Consider the following 16,376-nt stretch of genomic DNA (forward strand, 5'->3'; position numbering starts at 1 on the left):
CACTAGTTGTTTTACGTGCCCCCAGATTGCCTCCCTGTGTCTTAGCAGAATTTTTAGAACCAGAAACAGGAGCATGAAACAATAGGAAGCGAATTTCGTATCATATATGCCAAATAAATGCCATATAGTGTATGGCTTTCTCTGTTTTATCTTTTTCTCATCTCAAAATTTTCTCTAGATAATAATATTCCTGTTTGTGAATCTCTGGTGTAGGATCACATCTCTCTACCTGACAAGACCTCTGCCTATTGTAAATATAATATTTTTGAATACTTATTAAACTTACAATGTCTCATTTGGTCTTTCAGCTTTTCACTAGCTCTGTGCAGATGAATTCCACAGATTACATCAGTAATACAAAAGTAAGTTTTAGTTAATATTGCTCAGGACCCATAGCTATAAAAAAAAAATTTGAAATAATATCCTGATAACTAGAAAGCAGTGAGATTGTTCCTTTTACTAATGGAAGGCATTTTGTTTTCTAATAAAATATAATAAGTCTAATGGAGGTATTGGAGTTCTGGGTAAAAACTTTTAGTGGTGATTGTTCTTTTGGAGCTTATGTGATAAACAGTTAGTGTAAAATGTAGTTGGATATTGGACAATCTCTCCTGATTAAAGTTGGGATTGTGAAGGAGGAACTTTGAAATAATAATGGCATATTAAATATACCATGTAAATATATACATACCTTCCATACTTCTAAACAACTTCTTGGTAAAGAGAGGCAATGTTATACCACAAAACAGTGGCTTGAATCAGAAGGCTTGGCTGTAGCACCTAATATCTAAGTGATCCTTGGCAAGAAATTTATTACGTCTGATCCTCAGTTTACTCATCTGTAAACTGATAATACTTAGACTACTTCACAGAGTTGTTGGCAGGAGAGTGCTTTATAACCTTATGGCACAATAAAAGTCTGGGTTATTATAGTAGTATGCTTTTCTGGAAACTTCTGTGATAATTCCTTTTATTACTATGCTAAATTTCATAACAGTATATAAGTGCCAATAATTTGGACTAATAATGGAGATGTAGCAAGTTTAAATGAATGAAACCAGAATTGTAGACTGTTTAAAGAAAATAAATTTTGAATATAGTAATTTCTGCTGAGCTAACAAAGTATTAGCAAATGGATATTTTTGAGGGACCTACTTTAATGACCAGATAAGGATGATTTGTAAATTATCATATCATAATCATAAGAGGTCTGATGTGACAGCACGTTTTAAGTCCCTGCTACTGAGGGAGGCTGAGGCTGGCGGATTGTTTGATCTTAGGAGTTTTGAGCTGCAGTAGGACTAAAGTCATTTGGTTGTGCTTACTAAGTATAGCACCATTGTGGTGAGTTCTTGACAGCAAGGGGGTGAGGACACAAAATGGGAAAGATTAAATCTCCTTGCAGTGGTACGTTAGGGTCAGGTCCACGAGTAGCCTCTGTACGTCCAGGGTAAGGCTCATAATACTCAAAGGTTCATAGGATTTTTAGAGCATTAAGGGACCTTAGAAAGATCATCTAGTCAAGCCCCCTCATTTTGTAAATGAGAAAATTGGGGCCAAGAGAACAAAATAGACTCCCCAGCCACAGAATTCTTAAGTATCAGAGTCTATATTTGAACTCCTGTCTTCAGATTGCAAATTTAGTTTTTTTTGCATGATATTATCTCTTAGGTAGGCAAAAATACCCTTCATCTTGGTTTTACAATCTTAATTTCCTTAGCACATACACTTCTAAGTTTTAAAGTAAATGAATCCACCCCCTGAGAATTATCACATATTCTGAATTATTTCAGTTTTATTTTAGGTTTTTTATTTATTTTTGTTTTGTTTATTTTTATTCTAACACTCAGTGGTTTAGGGATGGGGAAAACATACTAAAGTAATTCTTATTGTATATTGTATTTTAGTGCTGACATGTTATGTGTACATTTTACTGGCTCTGGGTCTTTACAGAACCACCTGCTATTGATAGTTTGTCAAAACTGAATGCCAAGAAACCAGTTTATATTATGTGTGTATATATGTATGTGTGTGTATATATATATATATATATATATATGTACACATTATTACATATTATATGTCATGCAATATATATAAATATATTTTATATATAAAATAGCTCTGTGTTTGTGTGTGTGTGTGTGTAAAACCTGTTTACTTGTGTAAGACTTTTCATGGCTTCTCAACCATATTATGAATGTGTGTTCTCATGTTACTTAGTCTTACATACTTAAGTCTTATTTCTGAAAGGGACCTTTACTCTTGTGTGTATTTAGTGTATGTGCTTCTCTTTTTGATTCTTTACTTCCTTCTGTGTTGTAAATCACCTCCTTAGCACAGGCCAGCATCTTTCTAAGACTGAAACTATCACAAAAAGTGCTAGAAACTGAAAGTTGAGCCGCCACAGAGTTGCCTGTAATTCTGTTGAAGAACATTAGTTTACTGGGGTTTTCACTTAGGGTACTGTACAGTTAATGAAAAATAACAGTAGTGAGTGAAAATAAAGCTGGTCCCAAATGCTTTGCAACAAATACTTAATAAGAACACATTCAAAATATGTATTTTCCTCTGCTATGTAGAATCTTAAATGAATAAGATATAAGCATCCTATATATTTCATAAAAGATAACACCAAATTTATCTATCATATGAAACTCTTGAGTCAACTTTTTTCCTTTAAAAGTACTCCCAAAACCCCCCAGCATTCATAGTTTGAGTACTTCTGTAGAGAAGAAAAAAATAAGTTGAAGTTGGAGTATTTAAAGATGTGATTGGTCCATTTACTGTCCAGAAGATAGGTACACATTTCTCACTAGTGGCTGTAAAAAGCTGTTATCACAGGCCAGTCTGAAAAGCTGAAGAAAAATAGAAAATAAAGAAAGAGAAGATCTTGGCAAGTATAGAAATGGTATAACAAATAGTAAGAAAGAACTTAGTAGATAAGATGACATTGTATGACAGAGAAAGACAAACATTCTGAAAACAAAGGAACAGACAGCTTTGTTGTACTTGTGCTTCTAAGGATCTCTCTTCAGTAATTATTCATAATGATGATCATTCCAAGTCAATCAGAAAAGGAAATTTCCCTTGGTTGTCTCATCTTGACATGGAGATGACCCTGAGTTTTCAAAAGTTGTGTCATGCAGTCCTATTTCTGGCAGATAGTGTCAACCTAGAAGGACTCTGTTCAGAAAGGCTAAGCAATCATCAGGTTGCCTGCAGGTTGATTTGATGAATTTTACAGCTATGGCGACACAAATATCTACCAAGCACGAGAAGAGAAGCTGTGTCTGTGCCAGGTAGTATCCAAGCTCTTTGTTTCTCTTAAGTTGGAAAAAATGTATAGTGTATTTTGAAAATATTTCTATAGAAAATAGGTTTAAGATATTTTGAAAAGATTTTAATCTTTATCAGGAGTTATTTTGAAATCTTAATCATTGTGTATTCCTTCCCATTTTAAAATCTCCCATTGGTCCAGTCAGTTGGCAAGTTTTATTAATGCCTTTTCTGCAGTGTCTCCTATCCCCAGTAATTATATCACTTAAATTTCCAAATACCTTGCCCTGGCTTCCCTTATAACACAAAAGAGAAGGAAGGAGGGAAGGGAAAAAAAATTTCTGCAAGACAAATAAACAGCACATTGGCTGAATCTTGACAGCTGTAGTGTTCCATGTCCATAGTCACCCACCTCTGCAGAAAAAGGTGGGAAGTTCAAAAAAGTTTTTTCCTCTTTTCTTGGGGGCCAAGCTTTCCCTTAGAATCCCACTGCTATCATAAATACCTTATACACCAGTTTAATTTTTCTAAAGTATGGCTGCGATCATTATTCCTTACTAAATACTTAAGTGATTCATTATTGCCTAGTAAATTACATCCAAATTCCTTAGCTAGTACTTAAGTCCTTTTATAAAAATATCTGGCTTTGGCTTTCCTATTTTTATTGCCCTTGGATGTTCCTCACATAGCCCAGTTCTAGCCAGACTGTGCAACTCAGAGTTCTTCTCTTCTCCTAAAGTGATCCCTCTTTCAAATCTACATTTCATTAAAACTCTACCTGCCTTTTTAGGTCCAGTTCAAGTGTTAACTTCTTCTTTGAAGCCTTCCCTAGTTTTACCTCCTTACCCTCTTTCTTTTCTAGGAATGATGTTTCTTTCCTTTGTATTCCCATAGCCCTGTCTTCTCACCTTCCTTTTTGGCATTACAGTGTACTATGTATTAGGGTTATTTGTATGTCTCTTCCCTCTAAGCTCAATTAAAGATGTGTCCATCTTCATATTGCACACCTGTATGTACAACATGAAGTTTGGACTAAAACTTCATTAAGTCCCTTCCAGCACTTAACAGTCTATGACTGATAGTTATGCTTTTCTATATCAGTGCTTGATATGTAGGTAAGTTTTCAAGAACCCAAAAAGGATGCAGGCATAATATGTGACTGTGTTGGGCTTTTTTCTCCAGTTGGAAAATAAAGGATCGGAAACTAATAAGAATCATCAGGAGATGGAAAAAACATCAGGAGATGGAAAAAATTCTAAGCCTAAATCAGGTACGTGTATAAGATGCAACATTGAGGTGGTTTTTATCTTTTGTTGGTACTATTTGGTTTTTTTATACATAGTTAATTCTCAGCAATCCTCACATTTACAAGCTTCTTGGCCAATTTTCTCTTAATTGTGCAAAATCATCTAACAGTGACAGTAGTTATCAGCATTTATAGATACTTTGTCTGAGAGCATCACACAGAAAAATAACTTGTATGCTGTGTCAGTACTAGCATTCTCTGAGACAGGTCATGTGAGAGATGTAAAATATAATTATAAGACCAAGTGAATTAAGAGAGAAGTACTGCATGTTTGTAAAAAGTCCAAATCTTGGAAAATTTTCATTAACTAGATTAGAGTGGAATCATATCTCTAGATCTAGAAGGGACGTAAAACCCCTGGTTTTATAAATGAGGAAATTGAGGGCTGGAGAGTTGACATGACTTTCCTAGGGCCACACAGGTAACAAGTTGGCAAAGGCAGGATGTCTCCAGGCTCTCCCAGCATTAAATCCAGCACTCTTCCCTTTACCAAACTGCCTTTTTAGTGGTGTTAAAGTTGTGGTGTCAAGCTCAAATAGAAATGGGAACCACTAAACTATACATGAGGTTCTCTGACTGTACATATTGACTTAAAAACCACACATTAACACTGTCTGTGTTCTGTTTTTACTTATTAAATATTTCCCAATTACATTTTAATCTGATTCAGACAGCAGTAATGGGCAAGTTAGGAAGAGGGGAAGCCTGGGGACTGGGGGGAAGAGTTAATGAATTTATTTTGGACATGCTGAGTTTAAGACGTTCTATTTTCAAAGAAATGTGAATGTTAAAGGCTGTGCGGTTTATTAACAATGTAACAAATAATACAAAGATATTTAAATATTAGGAGGCAGCTACGTAGCACCTGGATAGAATGCCCGGCCTGAAGTCAGGAAGGCTCATCTTCCTCAGTTCAAATTTGGCCTCAGACACTTACAGCTGTGTGACTCCAGGCAAGTCACTTAACCCTATTTGCCTCAGATTCCTCATTTGTGAAGTGAGCTGGAGAAGGAAATGGCAAACCACTCCAGTATCTTTTGCCAAGAAAACCCCAAATGAGATCATGAAGAATTAGACATACATAACTGAAATGACTGAATAACCACAAATTGAAATATTTCAAAAATATATAAGAGTGAGGAAGATCATAAGCAGGGGCACCTCTAACCATCAGTTGCAACTCCAGACTTCTTAGCCATGGAAATAGTCCCATCCTTTAGCTGTCTTGGGTTGGCAGTCACATTTTCTCAGGAGATTTCTTTTCAGCCTTTCTCAGTGATAGTGTACTCAGAGTCTCAGGAAAGAAGTCCTTTTAGTCCTTTCTCCATACTTCATACAGTCTCTCTGGTCATGACAATAAGTCTCCAAGTGACAGTTAAACTGCTTCTTTAGATTCTTTATTCCCCTTGAAGATAAGCGTAACAATCTGTGGTCTCTGTCCAGAGAAGCTGGGATTACATAGGGGTTCTTGATATTCTTTTTTCACATAGAGATTGGCATCACTGCATCAGTACCCTTACTGAGAAGTAAGAGTGTTAGAATTGGGAGAAGACCTGGATTCTGCTGCCTACTCTGCTTCTTAATTGTGTAGCTTCTCTGTTATCCCTTTTGGTTTTGTATAAATTAATCTTGAGAATCTTCTGTTCCTCATTTTAGACAAGCAGCTCATCCAGTACACAGCTTTTCCTCTCCTGGCATTTCTTGATGGGAGTCCATCTTCCATTGTTGAAAATGGAAGTGCAGCTTCCGAAGCTGCATCGTCTTCAGACAAACCCCTAGAGGTTGATGAGCTTCTGGATAGTAGCCTGGACCCCGAACCAACCCAAAGTAAGCTTGTTCGACTGGAACCACTGACTGAAGCCCAAGCTAGTGAAGCCACACTGTTCTATTTATGTGAACTTGCCCCTGCACCATTGGACAGTGATATGCCACTCTTAGATAACTGAATCCCCAAGAAGGTGGACTAAATGTATATATTCATCAAAATGATGAACTATTTATTTAAAGTATCATTTGGTACTCTTTTGTTTTGTAAATGGCTTTGTTTTGTGTATTCAGATACTGTGGAATCTAAAGCACTTTTCCCTGTCCTCACCCCAAATCTAACCACACACTGATCACTCTTGCAAAGCTTTCAGATGTTACTCAGCTGTGTAGTTCTGTAAGATTTCCTGAATACTATTGGCAGATCCTTAATTTGGATTCAAATTGCTGGTCTTTCCCCAATTGCGGTTGAATTCATTAATTTTTGTTTCATGTATATGCCCATTACCCTGATCTAATTAAACCTTCATTTGTTCATTTATTGTAATTTGTTTTGTTTGATGCTGTCTGATTGCATTCAGTGTAACACACTAGTGCTGAAGATGGTATTCTGAATGCTTTCTCTGTTGCAGTTAATGTTTATTAAAATTTTTACACTTGGCTTTTCAAAACTGGGAACATAAAGTGCCTGGATCTAGTAGAATTTCATTGGTCTCCCTTGGTTCTGAGATGTATTCCTCTGCATCACACAAAAATAGTGAAGTGGGCATGATTTTCTCCTGCCCCTGAAACCTCCCCGGCCTATTTTAGGTAATGGAGATCATCTCTGCCCACTGAGTTGGACTGGAATGTCAAATAAAAGGTTTTACAGTTTGCTTGTGTTTTGAGTTTTTTTTCCTTCTCTTTTTCAGCTAAACTCAAGTATGGTCAGATCTTATTTCTGCTCTGCTGTCTTTTTGTGTATGGTTTCTGTTAAAAAAAAAAAAAAAGCTGTGACACTAGTAGATACTAAAGCATTCTCAAACTTTTTTGCATTTCAGCATACAGTGACTTAGAGGTTTTAATTTACAAGTTAGTCATATAAATGAGGTAAATGAATTGGGAAAGTATCTTCATTAGTGTTATGTTTGCTAATCTTAACTGTTGGTAGTTGAAGGCTACGTATGCGGAATATATTTTGTTAAAGTGTGTGTGTGTGTGTGTTTTCTTGTCTCTGTCTCTCTAGGATGTTACCAGAAAATTGCACTATCTGGGTGTGAGCATCAGGTGCTAAAACTGCAGAATGCTTATTAACAAATTCTTACCAGGGTTCTGTTTCCTTCAAGAGAATTTCCATGACAGTAGAACAGATTAGGACTCGGTTGCCTTGAGTTACTAACAATTACTACGGCCACGTACTTTTTGAAAATCCCTAACTAGTGCTCCTGTTTCTCCTTTATCACTCACAAATAAGGTGGTACTTTTCATAGTGCATTTACAGGCACCAGGTCTGGAAGATACTTAGGACATAATTTAATTCAAACTCTTTATTTGACAAGTGAAGAAACTGAGACCCAGAGGAGTTAAGCAAGTTGCCCAATCACTGATAATGGTAAACACAGAGCTTTTGATTCCAGAGCCAGTGTTATTTTTGCCATACTATCATACTGTCTCTAATAGTGGTTTTTTCTTTTCCTACTTTTCTAGACAAATTAGGAAGCTCCCTAAGTTTGCAGCTTTTGCAGTTTGGCTCCTGCTATTTCTTTCCTTTCACATGACTCAATGACAAAACCAAACTATATTATCTACTTTTGTTATGACTTTCCCATTTCGTAAAATGCCCTCTATTCCCCATCCTTTAAGACTCAGCTCACATGCCATCTCTTCTGTAAACTTCGTAAACCTCTCCTAACCCCAAGAGAAACCTAGAAGTAATGTCTTTTCTGAATTTCTGTAGTACTTCATTTCCACTTCTGTTTATATACCTCACTCCCTAGGTTTTGTGGACTGGAATTTGTCTTATCCATCTTTATATCTCCCACAATATCTTTGTTTTTCTTTTTTTTGGAATTTGGAATTTTTTAAAATTGAATTATTTTGTTTTCGGTGTTCAACAATCACTTCCATGTATCTTAGATTTTTTTTCCACTCCGTCCCTGAGACGATGTACGATCTTGTATAGGTTCTACACATACATGCCTATTAAATGCATGTTGCATAGAAGAATTAAAACGTATGGGACGAACCATAAAACAGAACATAATGCAAAAGAAAATGGTCTGTTTCTATCTGCGATCCAATTCCACAGTTCTTTCTCTGGATGTGGAAGGTGTTTTGCCTCATAGAGTCCATTGGAAATTTTTTAAGTCCGTGCATTTCAATGAAGTACTAAGTTTACCAGAAAAATTCCTCGTACTCTGTGGTTGTTGCTGTGTACAAAGTTCTCCTGGTTCTGCGCCTTTCACTCAGCATCAGTTCATATAAGTCCTTCCAGGCCTCTTTGAAGTCTTCCTGTTCATCATTTTTTTAAAAAATTTAATTTTATTATTATTTTTTTTAATGTTCTACAATCATTACCATAAAATTGAGATTTTATCCCCCCTACACCTGCCTCCCACTACCCCCCTCCCTCACCACGACAGCATACAATTCTGTATAGGTTCTACATACACTTTCCTATTAAGTACATTTTCACTACAGTCATGCTATGTAGTTGAACTAAAATAAATGGAAGAAATCATATAACAAATCAAAACATAATACACAAAAACACACAAACATGATCTACATTCTGTGAATGACTTCCATATTGCTCTGAGTGTGGAAGGCATTTTGCCTTAGAAAACCACCATTGGGATTTTTTTTTTAGTAAGTTCTTGCATTATTATGAAGTTCCAAGTCTACCAGAAAAAACTCTCGCACACTGTGGTTGTTGCTGCGCACAAAGTTCTCCTGGTTCTGCTCCTTTCGCTCAGCATCATATCATATAAGTCCTTCCAGGCCTCTCTGAAGTCTTCTTGTTCATCATTTCTAATGACACAATAGTACTCCATTACGTTCATGTACCATAATTTATTCAGCCATTCCCCAATTGATGGGCATATCCTTGACTTCAGTTTTTGGCAACTACAAAGAGTGCTGCTATAAATATCTTTGTACATGTGGGACCCTTTCCCATTTTTATGATCTCTTGGGGATACACTCGTAGTAGCGATGTTGCCGGATCAAAGGGTTGTTCATCATTTCTTATAGCACAATAGTATTCCATTACATTCATATACCACAACTTGTTCAGCCATTCCCCATTTGATGGGCATCCTTGATTTCCAGGTTTTGGCCACCACAAAGAGAGTTGCTATAAATATTTTTGTTCATGTGGGACTTTTTCCCATTTCTATGATCTCTTTGGGATAGTCCTAGAAGCAGTATTGCTGGGTCAAAGTGTAATACTTTCCTTTGTACAAAGAACTTGCATCTGAGCAAAGCCTGTAGCTTCTCTGTAATTTATAGCCTTAGCTGTCTAGAGCATAGAGACTATATGTCAGAGGCTGGACTTGAACCTGGGTCTTTCCTAGCTTAAAGGCAGCTCTAGCTACTATACCATGCTACCTTCATGGACTTAATACTACCATTACTTCTGAAGTATAGAACAGTATACAGAAGTTGATAGCTATGATTTTCTTAAATTAACCATTTGGGAACGAGAAAACAAGTAGAGTCTATTAGACCTGGGGTTGTTGATTTAAATGAAAAGGCTCCAAAAAGACATTTTCTCCTAATTTGCCATCTATTAGATAAGGTAGCACTTCAGGTTAACTTTGTTCAAGATTTCTGTTACATGATATTTTTTTACTAAGATTCTTTTACCTGCTAAAATATTCCTGAGTGTCTTCTCTTGGAGAAACACAGAATATCAAGGGATATATGAGACCTTAGAACAAATCCAAACATTTTACAGAAACTAAAGCTTGGAGATGTTATATGACTGGGCAGATCACTTAATTGGTAAGTGATTGGGGGCTCAGGTCTTTTGAATGATAATCTAGTTCTCTTCTAACTACATCATACTGCTGATAATGCAGTAGCATTATCATTTTTCCTATTCCCAGTTCACATTTAGTTCCTCTAGATAGTAATGTAGGTAACTGCTTTTTAAAAATTTGCTGTTTCAAACTGGATTGCTGGAAACCTTTTTTAAGCTTTTTTTGACCTGACCAAATTTAAAAAAACAAAACAAAAACTTTCACTCTTCTTTTTTTTTTTAGTTAATTAATTAATTTGACATTCATTTTAACAAAATTTTGGGTTACAAATTTTCTCCCCTTTTATCCCCTCCCCCCCCAAACACCAAGCATTCTAATTGCCCCTATGACCAATCTGCTCTCTCTTCTATCAGCCCTTGTCTCCGTCTTCTCTTTTGTCCTGTAGGGCCAGATAACTTTCTATACCCCCTTACCTGTATTTCTTATTTCCTAGTGGCAGGAACATTACTCGACAGTTGATCCTAACACTTTGAGTTCCAACTTCTTTACCTCCCTCCCTACCTACCCCTTCCCTTTGGAAGGCAAGCAATTCAATATAGGCCAGATCTGTGTAGTTTTGCAAATGACTTCCATAATAGTTGTGTTGTATAAGACTAAGTATATTTCCCTCCATCCTATCCTGTCCCCCATTACTTCTATTCTCTTTTGATCCTCTCCCTCCCCATGAGTGTCGACCTCAAATTGCTCCCTCCTCCCCATGCTCTCCCTTCCATCACCCCCCCCCCCCACTTATCCCCTTATCCCCCACTTTCCTGTATTGTAAGATAGGTTTTTATACCAAAATGAGTGTGCATTTTATTCTTTCCTTTAGTGAAATGTGAGGAGAGTAAACTTCATGTCTTTCTCTCACCTCCCCTCTTTATCCCTCCACTAATAAGTCTTTTGCTTGCCTCTTTTATGAGAGATAATTTGCCCCATTCAATTTCTCCCTTTCTCCTCCCAATATATTTCTCTCTCACTGCTTCATTTCATTTTTTTAAGATATGATCCCATCCTCTTCAATTCACTCTGTGCACTCTGTCTCTGTGTGCGTGTGTGTGTGTGCATGTGTGTGTGTAATCCCACCCAGTACCCAGATACTGAAAAGTTTCAAGAGTTACAAATATTGTTTCTCTTTTTGGATCTCTTTCAGGCGGTGTTCTGTGGATTTCTTGAATATTTATTTTGCCCTCTGGTTCTAGAATCTCAGGGCAGTTTTCCTTGATAATTTCATGAAAGATGATGTCTAGGCTCTTTTTTTGATCATGGCTTTCAGGTAGGCCCATAATTTTTAAATTGTCTCTCCTGGATCTATTTTCCAGGTCAGTTGTTTTTCCAATGAGATATTTCACATTATCTTCCATTTTTCCATTCTTTTGGTTTTGTTTTGTGATTTCTTGCTTTCTCATAAAGTCATTAGCCTCCATCTGTTCCATTTTAATTTTTAAAGAACTATTTTCTTCAGTGAGCTTTTGAATCTCCTTTTCCATTTGGCTAATTCTGCTTTTGAAAGCATTCTTCTCCTCATTGGCTTTTTGAACCTCTTCTGCCAATTGAGTTAGCCTATTTTTCAAGGTGTTATTTTCTTCAGCATTTTTTTGGGTCTTCTTTAGCAGGGTGCTGACCTGCTGTTCATGCTTTGACTTCATGTCTCTCATTTCTCTTCCCAGCTTTTCCTCCACCTCTCTAACTTGATTTTCAAAATTCTTTTTGAGCTCTTCCATTGTCTGAGCCCATTGGGTGGGCTGGGATACAGAAGCCTTGACTTCTGTGTCTTTGCCTGATGGTAAGCATTGTTCTTCCTCATCAGAAAGGAAGGGAGGAAATGCCTGTTCACCAAGAAAGTAAACTTCTATAGTCTTATTTCTTTTCCCTTTTCTGGGCATTTTCCCAGCCAGTGACTTGACCTCTGAATATTCTCCTCACACCCACCTCGCCTCCTGATCCTCCCAGCCAGCACTTGGGGTCTGAGATTCAAATGCTGCTCCCCAGCCCCGGGGCTTCAGCAGGAGCAGGGCTGCTATTCAGTGTGAGATTAAGTTCAGGTGGTCAGGTCTGGGCAGGGCTGCCTCTCAGGCTCAGTTCCCTCAGGGGGTTTTTGCAGAGACCTTCAAGAATGGATCCAGGCTCCTGCCTGCTTGGGGAGCCCTGGTCTGCCGCTGCCTCAGCTTCTGCCTCCCGAGGGGGCCTGAGTTATGGGGGCACCCCACTCCCCTCTCGACCCGCCAAAGAGACCCTCTCACCAACCCCCGTCACCTGTGGGTGGAGGGACCTGCGCGGCCGCTGGAGATCCTGTCCCTGAAGCCTGCTTGGATCTGTTCCTCTTGGTGCCGCGCCTGCGGCAGGGCTGGGCTGGGCTCTGCGTCCGCAGCGCGACGGACCTTTTGCGAGAGGTTTGCAGGTCCCTCTGGAACAGAAATCTCCTTTGCTCCACTGTTCTGTGGCCTCTACTGCTCCAGAATTCGCCGTGAGTTACTTTATACAGATGTTCTATGGGTTGTGGGTTCGGAGCTATGTGTATGTGCGTCTTTCTACTCCGCCATCTTGGCTCCGCCCCCCTTCACTCTTCTTTTTGTTCTGAGATTTGGCAGTCTGGCCCCTTAGTTTTTTAGCTTTAGTTCTTAAACAAGTTTGGAACTTTCCTAAAGTTTTACAGATTCCCCTTGCCCCATTTGATTAAAGAAAAAAATATAAAGTGATCAAATACAAGGATTTTAAAAATTGCGTGTGTGCGTGTGTGTGTGTGTGTGTATATATATTCCAGCTAATACTGCCTAATAAATTGAAATACACCAGCTTATAATATTTAAGAAACTCTTAAAGACTGAATTACATGACTAATGCTTAGATTGTTTATATTTTAACGTAGAATTTTTTTCTTCTTGGAAAAGTGTATTTAATATAACAACTAATAATAGCTTAAATTAAGTTAGTTAGCTTTGAAAAATCATTATTTGCTTCATCTCAGATTAATAGTATATTATATGAATTCATTAAGCACCTAATCTGCACCAGGCTCTGTGGTAACAGAGATTTGGATGAATTGCAGGCCAATTGCTCCATGGTTATTTTTTTAGCATTAAGGGCATTGAGAGCAGAATCGTTAAGATTATTGAACAAATAAGGCTCTAAAAGATTACCAGGTATTTCCTAGAGGAATAGCATCTTGACTTACAGAACAGGATTTTTATTAAGTTGATTTTAAAGAGTTCTGCAATAGAAAAGTTTTTAGAACCTGGCCTCTCTGACTTGTTCAGTCAGGGACAGAGCCAGAAAGTATTATTATAAACAGACAACTCTTTTCTGTTACCCATATACAGGCTCTTTCCTCCTACCACCCAGGAAATATCTTTTCTGATGGGAGGGTCCTTGACAGCCCAGATTCTTATGGTTGTGATCCAAAGAAATGAATTCTTTCCTAAGGATAAAATAAGAGATCCAAGCTAACAGGTTGGGCTGGGTCCAGAACCTAAAGGAGATAGAAGGCTTCTACTAAAAAAATGAGATAAGGATGAGGGAGTGAATATATATATATAGCATCTACTATATGCCAGGCACTGTGCTAAGCATTTCACAAGGATTTCATTTGATATTTACAACAATCTAACAAGGTATGTGATGTTATTTATCCCCATTTTAAGTTGAAACTGAGGCAGACAGGTTAAATGATTTAACCAGGGTCACATAGCTAATGTGTCTGAGACTGGATTTGAATGCAGGCCTTCCTGACTGCAGGTCAGGTGTTACATGCACTAAACCACAAGGGCAGGTGGGAATGATGTATTCCATGCTTAGGTTGACAGCCTTAGAAATATAGAAATGGAATGTCTTGGTTGAACTGTAGAATGCAGAAAGAGTAATATATATAAGAAGCTTAGAAAGCTGTTTCAGGTTGTAAAAGGCTTTAAAAAACTAAACAGAGGAACTTGCATTTGATTTTAGAAGCCATAGCACTCTATTGAACTTTCTTGAATATGAGGGAAATGACATGGTTTAGGCCTGAACTTTACAAAGTCCTACTGGGAGCCGTAAAGGAGGGATTGGAGAGAGGAAGTACTTGAGAAGCAAGGTAACCAGTTAGACTATTGCAGTAGTCCAGCACAAAAGCATATATACAAGCACAAAGGTTAGTACCGTTCAAACTGTGAGTAGAGAGGAGTCTGATGCAAGATAAAGGTAGAAACAGACAAGATTTGGCACTGTTTAGGTATGCACAATGAGAAAAGGTGGGACGCTAAATGATAGTGCTGAGGTTGTAAGCCTGGGTGGCTGAAAGGAGGATAGTGGCTTGAAACAAAAATGCTCAAATTCAGAAGTGGAGCAGGTTTGAGGGGAAATTTAAGTTCAATTTTGGACATTTTGAGTTTGAGATATCTACAGGACATAGTTTTAAATTTCCAATAGGCAGTTAGAAATGTGCAAATAAAACACAGGGAAGACTAGGGCTGGATTTATAGGTATAGGAATCATGTGCATAGCACTAGAGAAGTCATGAAGTTGTGAAGTGAGTTAGAGGAGAATATGGCCCAGGACAGTCTTGAGGGTATACTGGTTAGGGACAGTGATATGGATGATAAACCTGGGTAGGTGGCTGGAAGTCCCACAATTAGAACCCATGAAGGTAAAGAGCTAGCACCAATGTTGTTCTTTATGCATGTTCCATCTCTTAAAAGTATCCCGAAGAGGGTGTTCAGCTGCATCACTTGATGCAGCAAAGAAAGGGCTTGGAAATGGTCAGCAATTAAGAGAGCAATGATAACTGGAAAGAATGGTCAAGAGTGATGAGGCTAGTAGCTAGATTGCAAAGAATTGAGGAGTTAAAGAAAAATTAACAGAGAACATATAAATACCTTTCTCTATTTTGGTTGTAAAAGGAAGGACAGAAACATAAATAGCATGAGGACAGGAAACTGGTAGAAAAGGAGTTAAGATTAATGATCATGGGAGCAACGACAGTATCAAAGATACATTCTAAAAGCTTGGCCATAGTGAGAAGGGTCCCCCTTTATTATGAGAATGAAGAGGTGTTAAGGTGTTGAGATACAAGGAAGGGAAAATGGTCTCTCTGTTAATTATGAAGTACAGTCATCCACTGAGACTGGGGTGGAGTGGGGATGGTTCCGGAGGTTTAGGACAGGTGCCATTGTGAGCATCAGGAGTAAAAGGATGGCCTTGCTGATATGAACTCAGTTCAGTTGCCATCTCCTTTAGTCTCCTTCAGCCGCATACAAGGTGCAGAAGAAACTACCAGTTGGCAATAGTATCACAGAAGGTTATTTGAGAGGGTAGCAGCAAGTTGAACTGATTATAATAGGTTTAAGATTTCAGCTAAAGCAGCAGTGATCGTATGCCAGTGCTAAGGAATAGATGCCTTGGTGAGGAAAAGTTCTTAGAATGGGAGATGGGATGAAAGGTAGTCTGCTAACGATTTCAGAGCTTATCGTTGTAGTGGAACATTTATGGGTGATGTCAAGATCAAAGACATGCTGTCACTGGGTGTAATTGAGTGAAACAGGAAAAGGTCATGGTAATAAAAATGAGGAATTAAGTTAGGATGTTTGAAGGGGACATTAACTTTAATACTTAAGTCCCCTAGTCTATTTCTGGAGCATCATATTCTGAGGCACTGAGATGGAAGAATCCAATTGTAAGAGCAGATTCTATGCCAGAAAACTAGTCCAAGGGCAGGAGATAAACTAATTGGCATTGCCAGCCAACTATTTTACAAGATACCTCCCCCTAAACCCAATATACTTCTGATTATTCCTTCTCTATCCCCCAAGCCCCAAATTGTTTTAATACAGTTCCATGGTGCCCATTCTTCTTCCCCACTAAGATTAAATCTATGGATTTGGGACACCTATATAACAACCATGTATTTGGTAGCAATCATATAATTAACACTTGATACTAATCTTTTTTCCAGCACAGTGAAATGGACAAGGTACCCAGGTATATGATAACCTTTCTCAAGTTATTCATCACTGGGTATTTTTCTTTAACTTTGTGTAGTAGGAGAAAAGAAA

The 16,376-nt window shown here is 37.9% G+C and overlaps 1 protein-coding gene across 6 annotated transcripts in view; it reads left to right on the top strand.

Annotated features, from left to right (window-relative positions):
* Window positions 1-7,222, top strand: part of HSF2 (heat shock transcription factor 2) — a 43,718-nt gene extending 36,496 nt beyond the window's left edge. For 4 of the 6 annotated variants that reach the window (XR_011974504.1, XM_072643177.1, XM_072643180.1 and 1 more), the window contains 3 exons: window positions 309-362; window positions 4,462-4,549; window positions 6,242-7,222. Coding sequence is in view for 5 of the 6 variants with exons in the window: in XM_072643177.1 (XP_072499278.1) it covers window positions 309-362; window positions 4,462-4,549; window positions 6,242-6,531 (432 nt within the window). In the remaining variant the exon portion in view is untranslated. The remainder of the gene's footprint in view (window positions 1-308; window positions 363-4,461; window positions 4,550-6,241) is intronic. The other 2 variants (XM_072643178.1, XM_072643181.1) reach the window with 1 other exon arrangement.
* The last annotated feature ends 9,154 nt before the right edge of the window (window positions 7,223-16,376 follow it).

Source organism: Notamacropus eugenii, chromosome 2, assembly GCF_028372415.1.
Source record: "Notamacropus eugenii isolate mMacEug1 chromosome 2, mMacEug1.pri_v2, whole genome shotgun sequence".
NCBI classification, from domain to species: Eukaryota; Metazoa; Chordata; class Mammalia; order Diprotodontia; family Macropodidae; genus Notamacropus; species Notamacropus eugenii.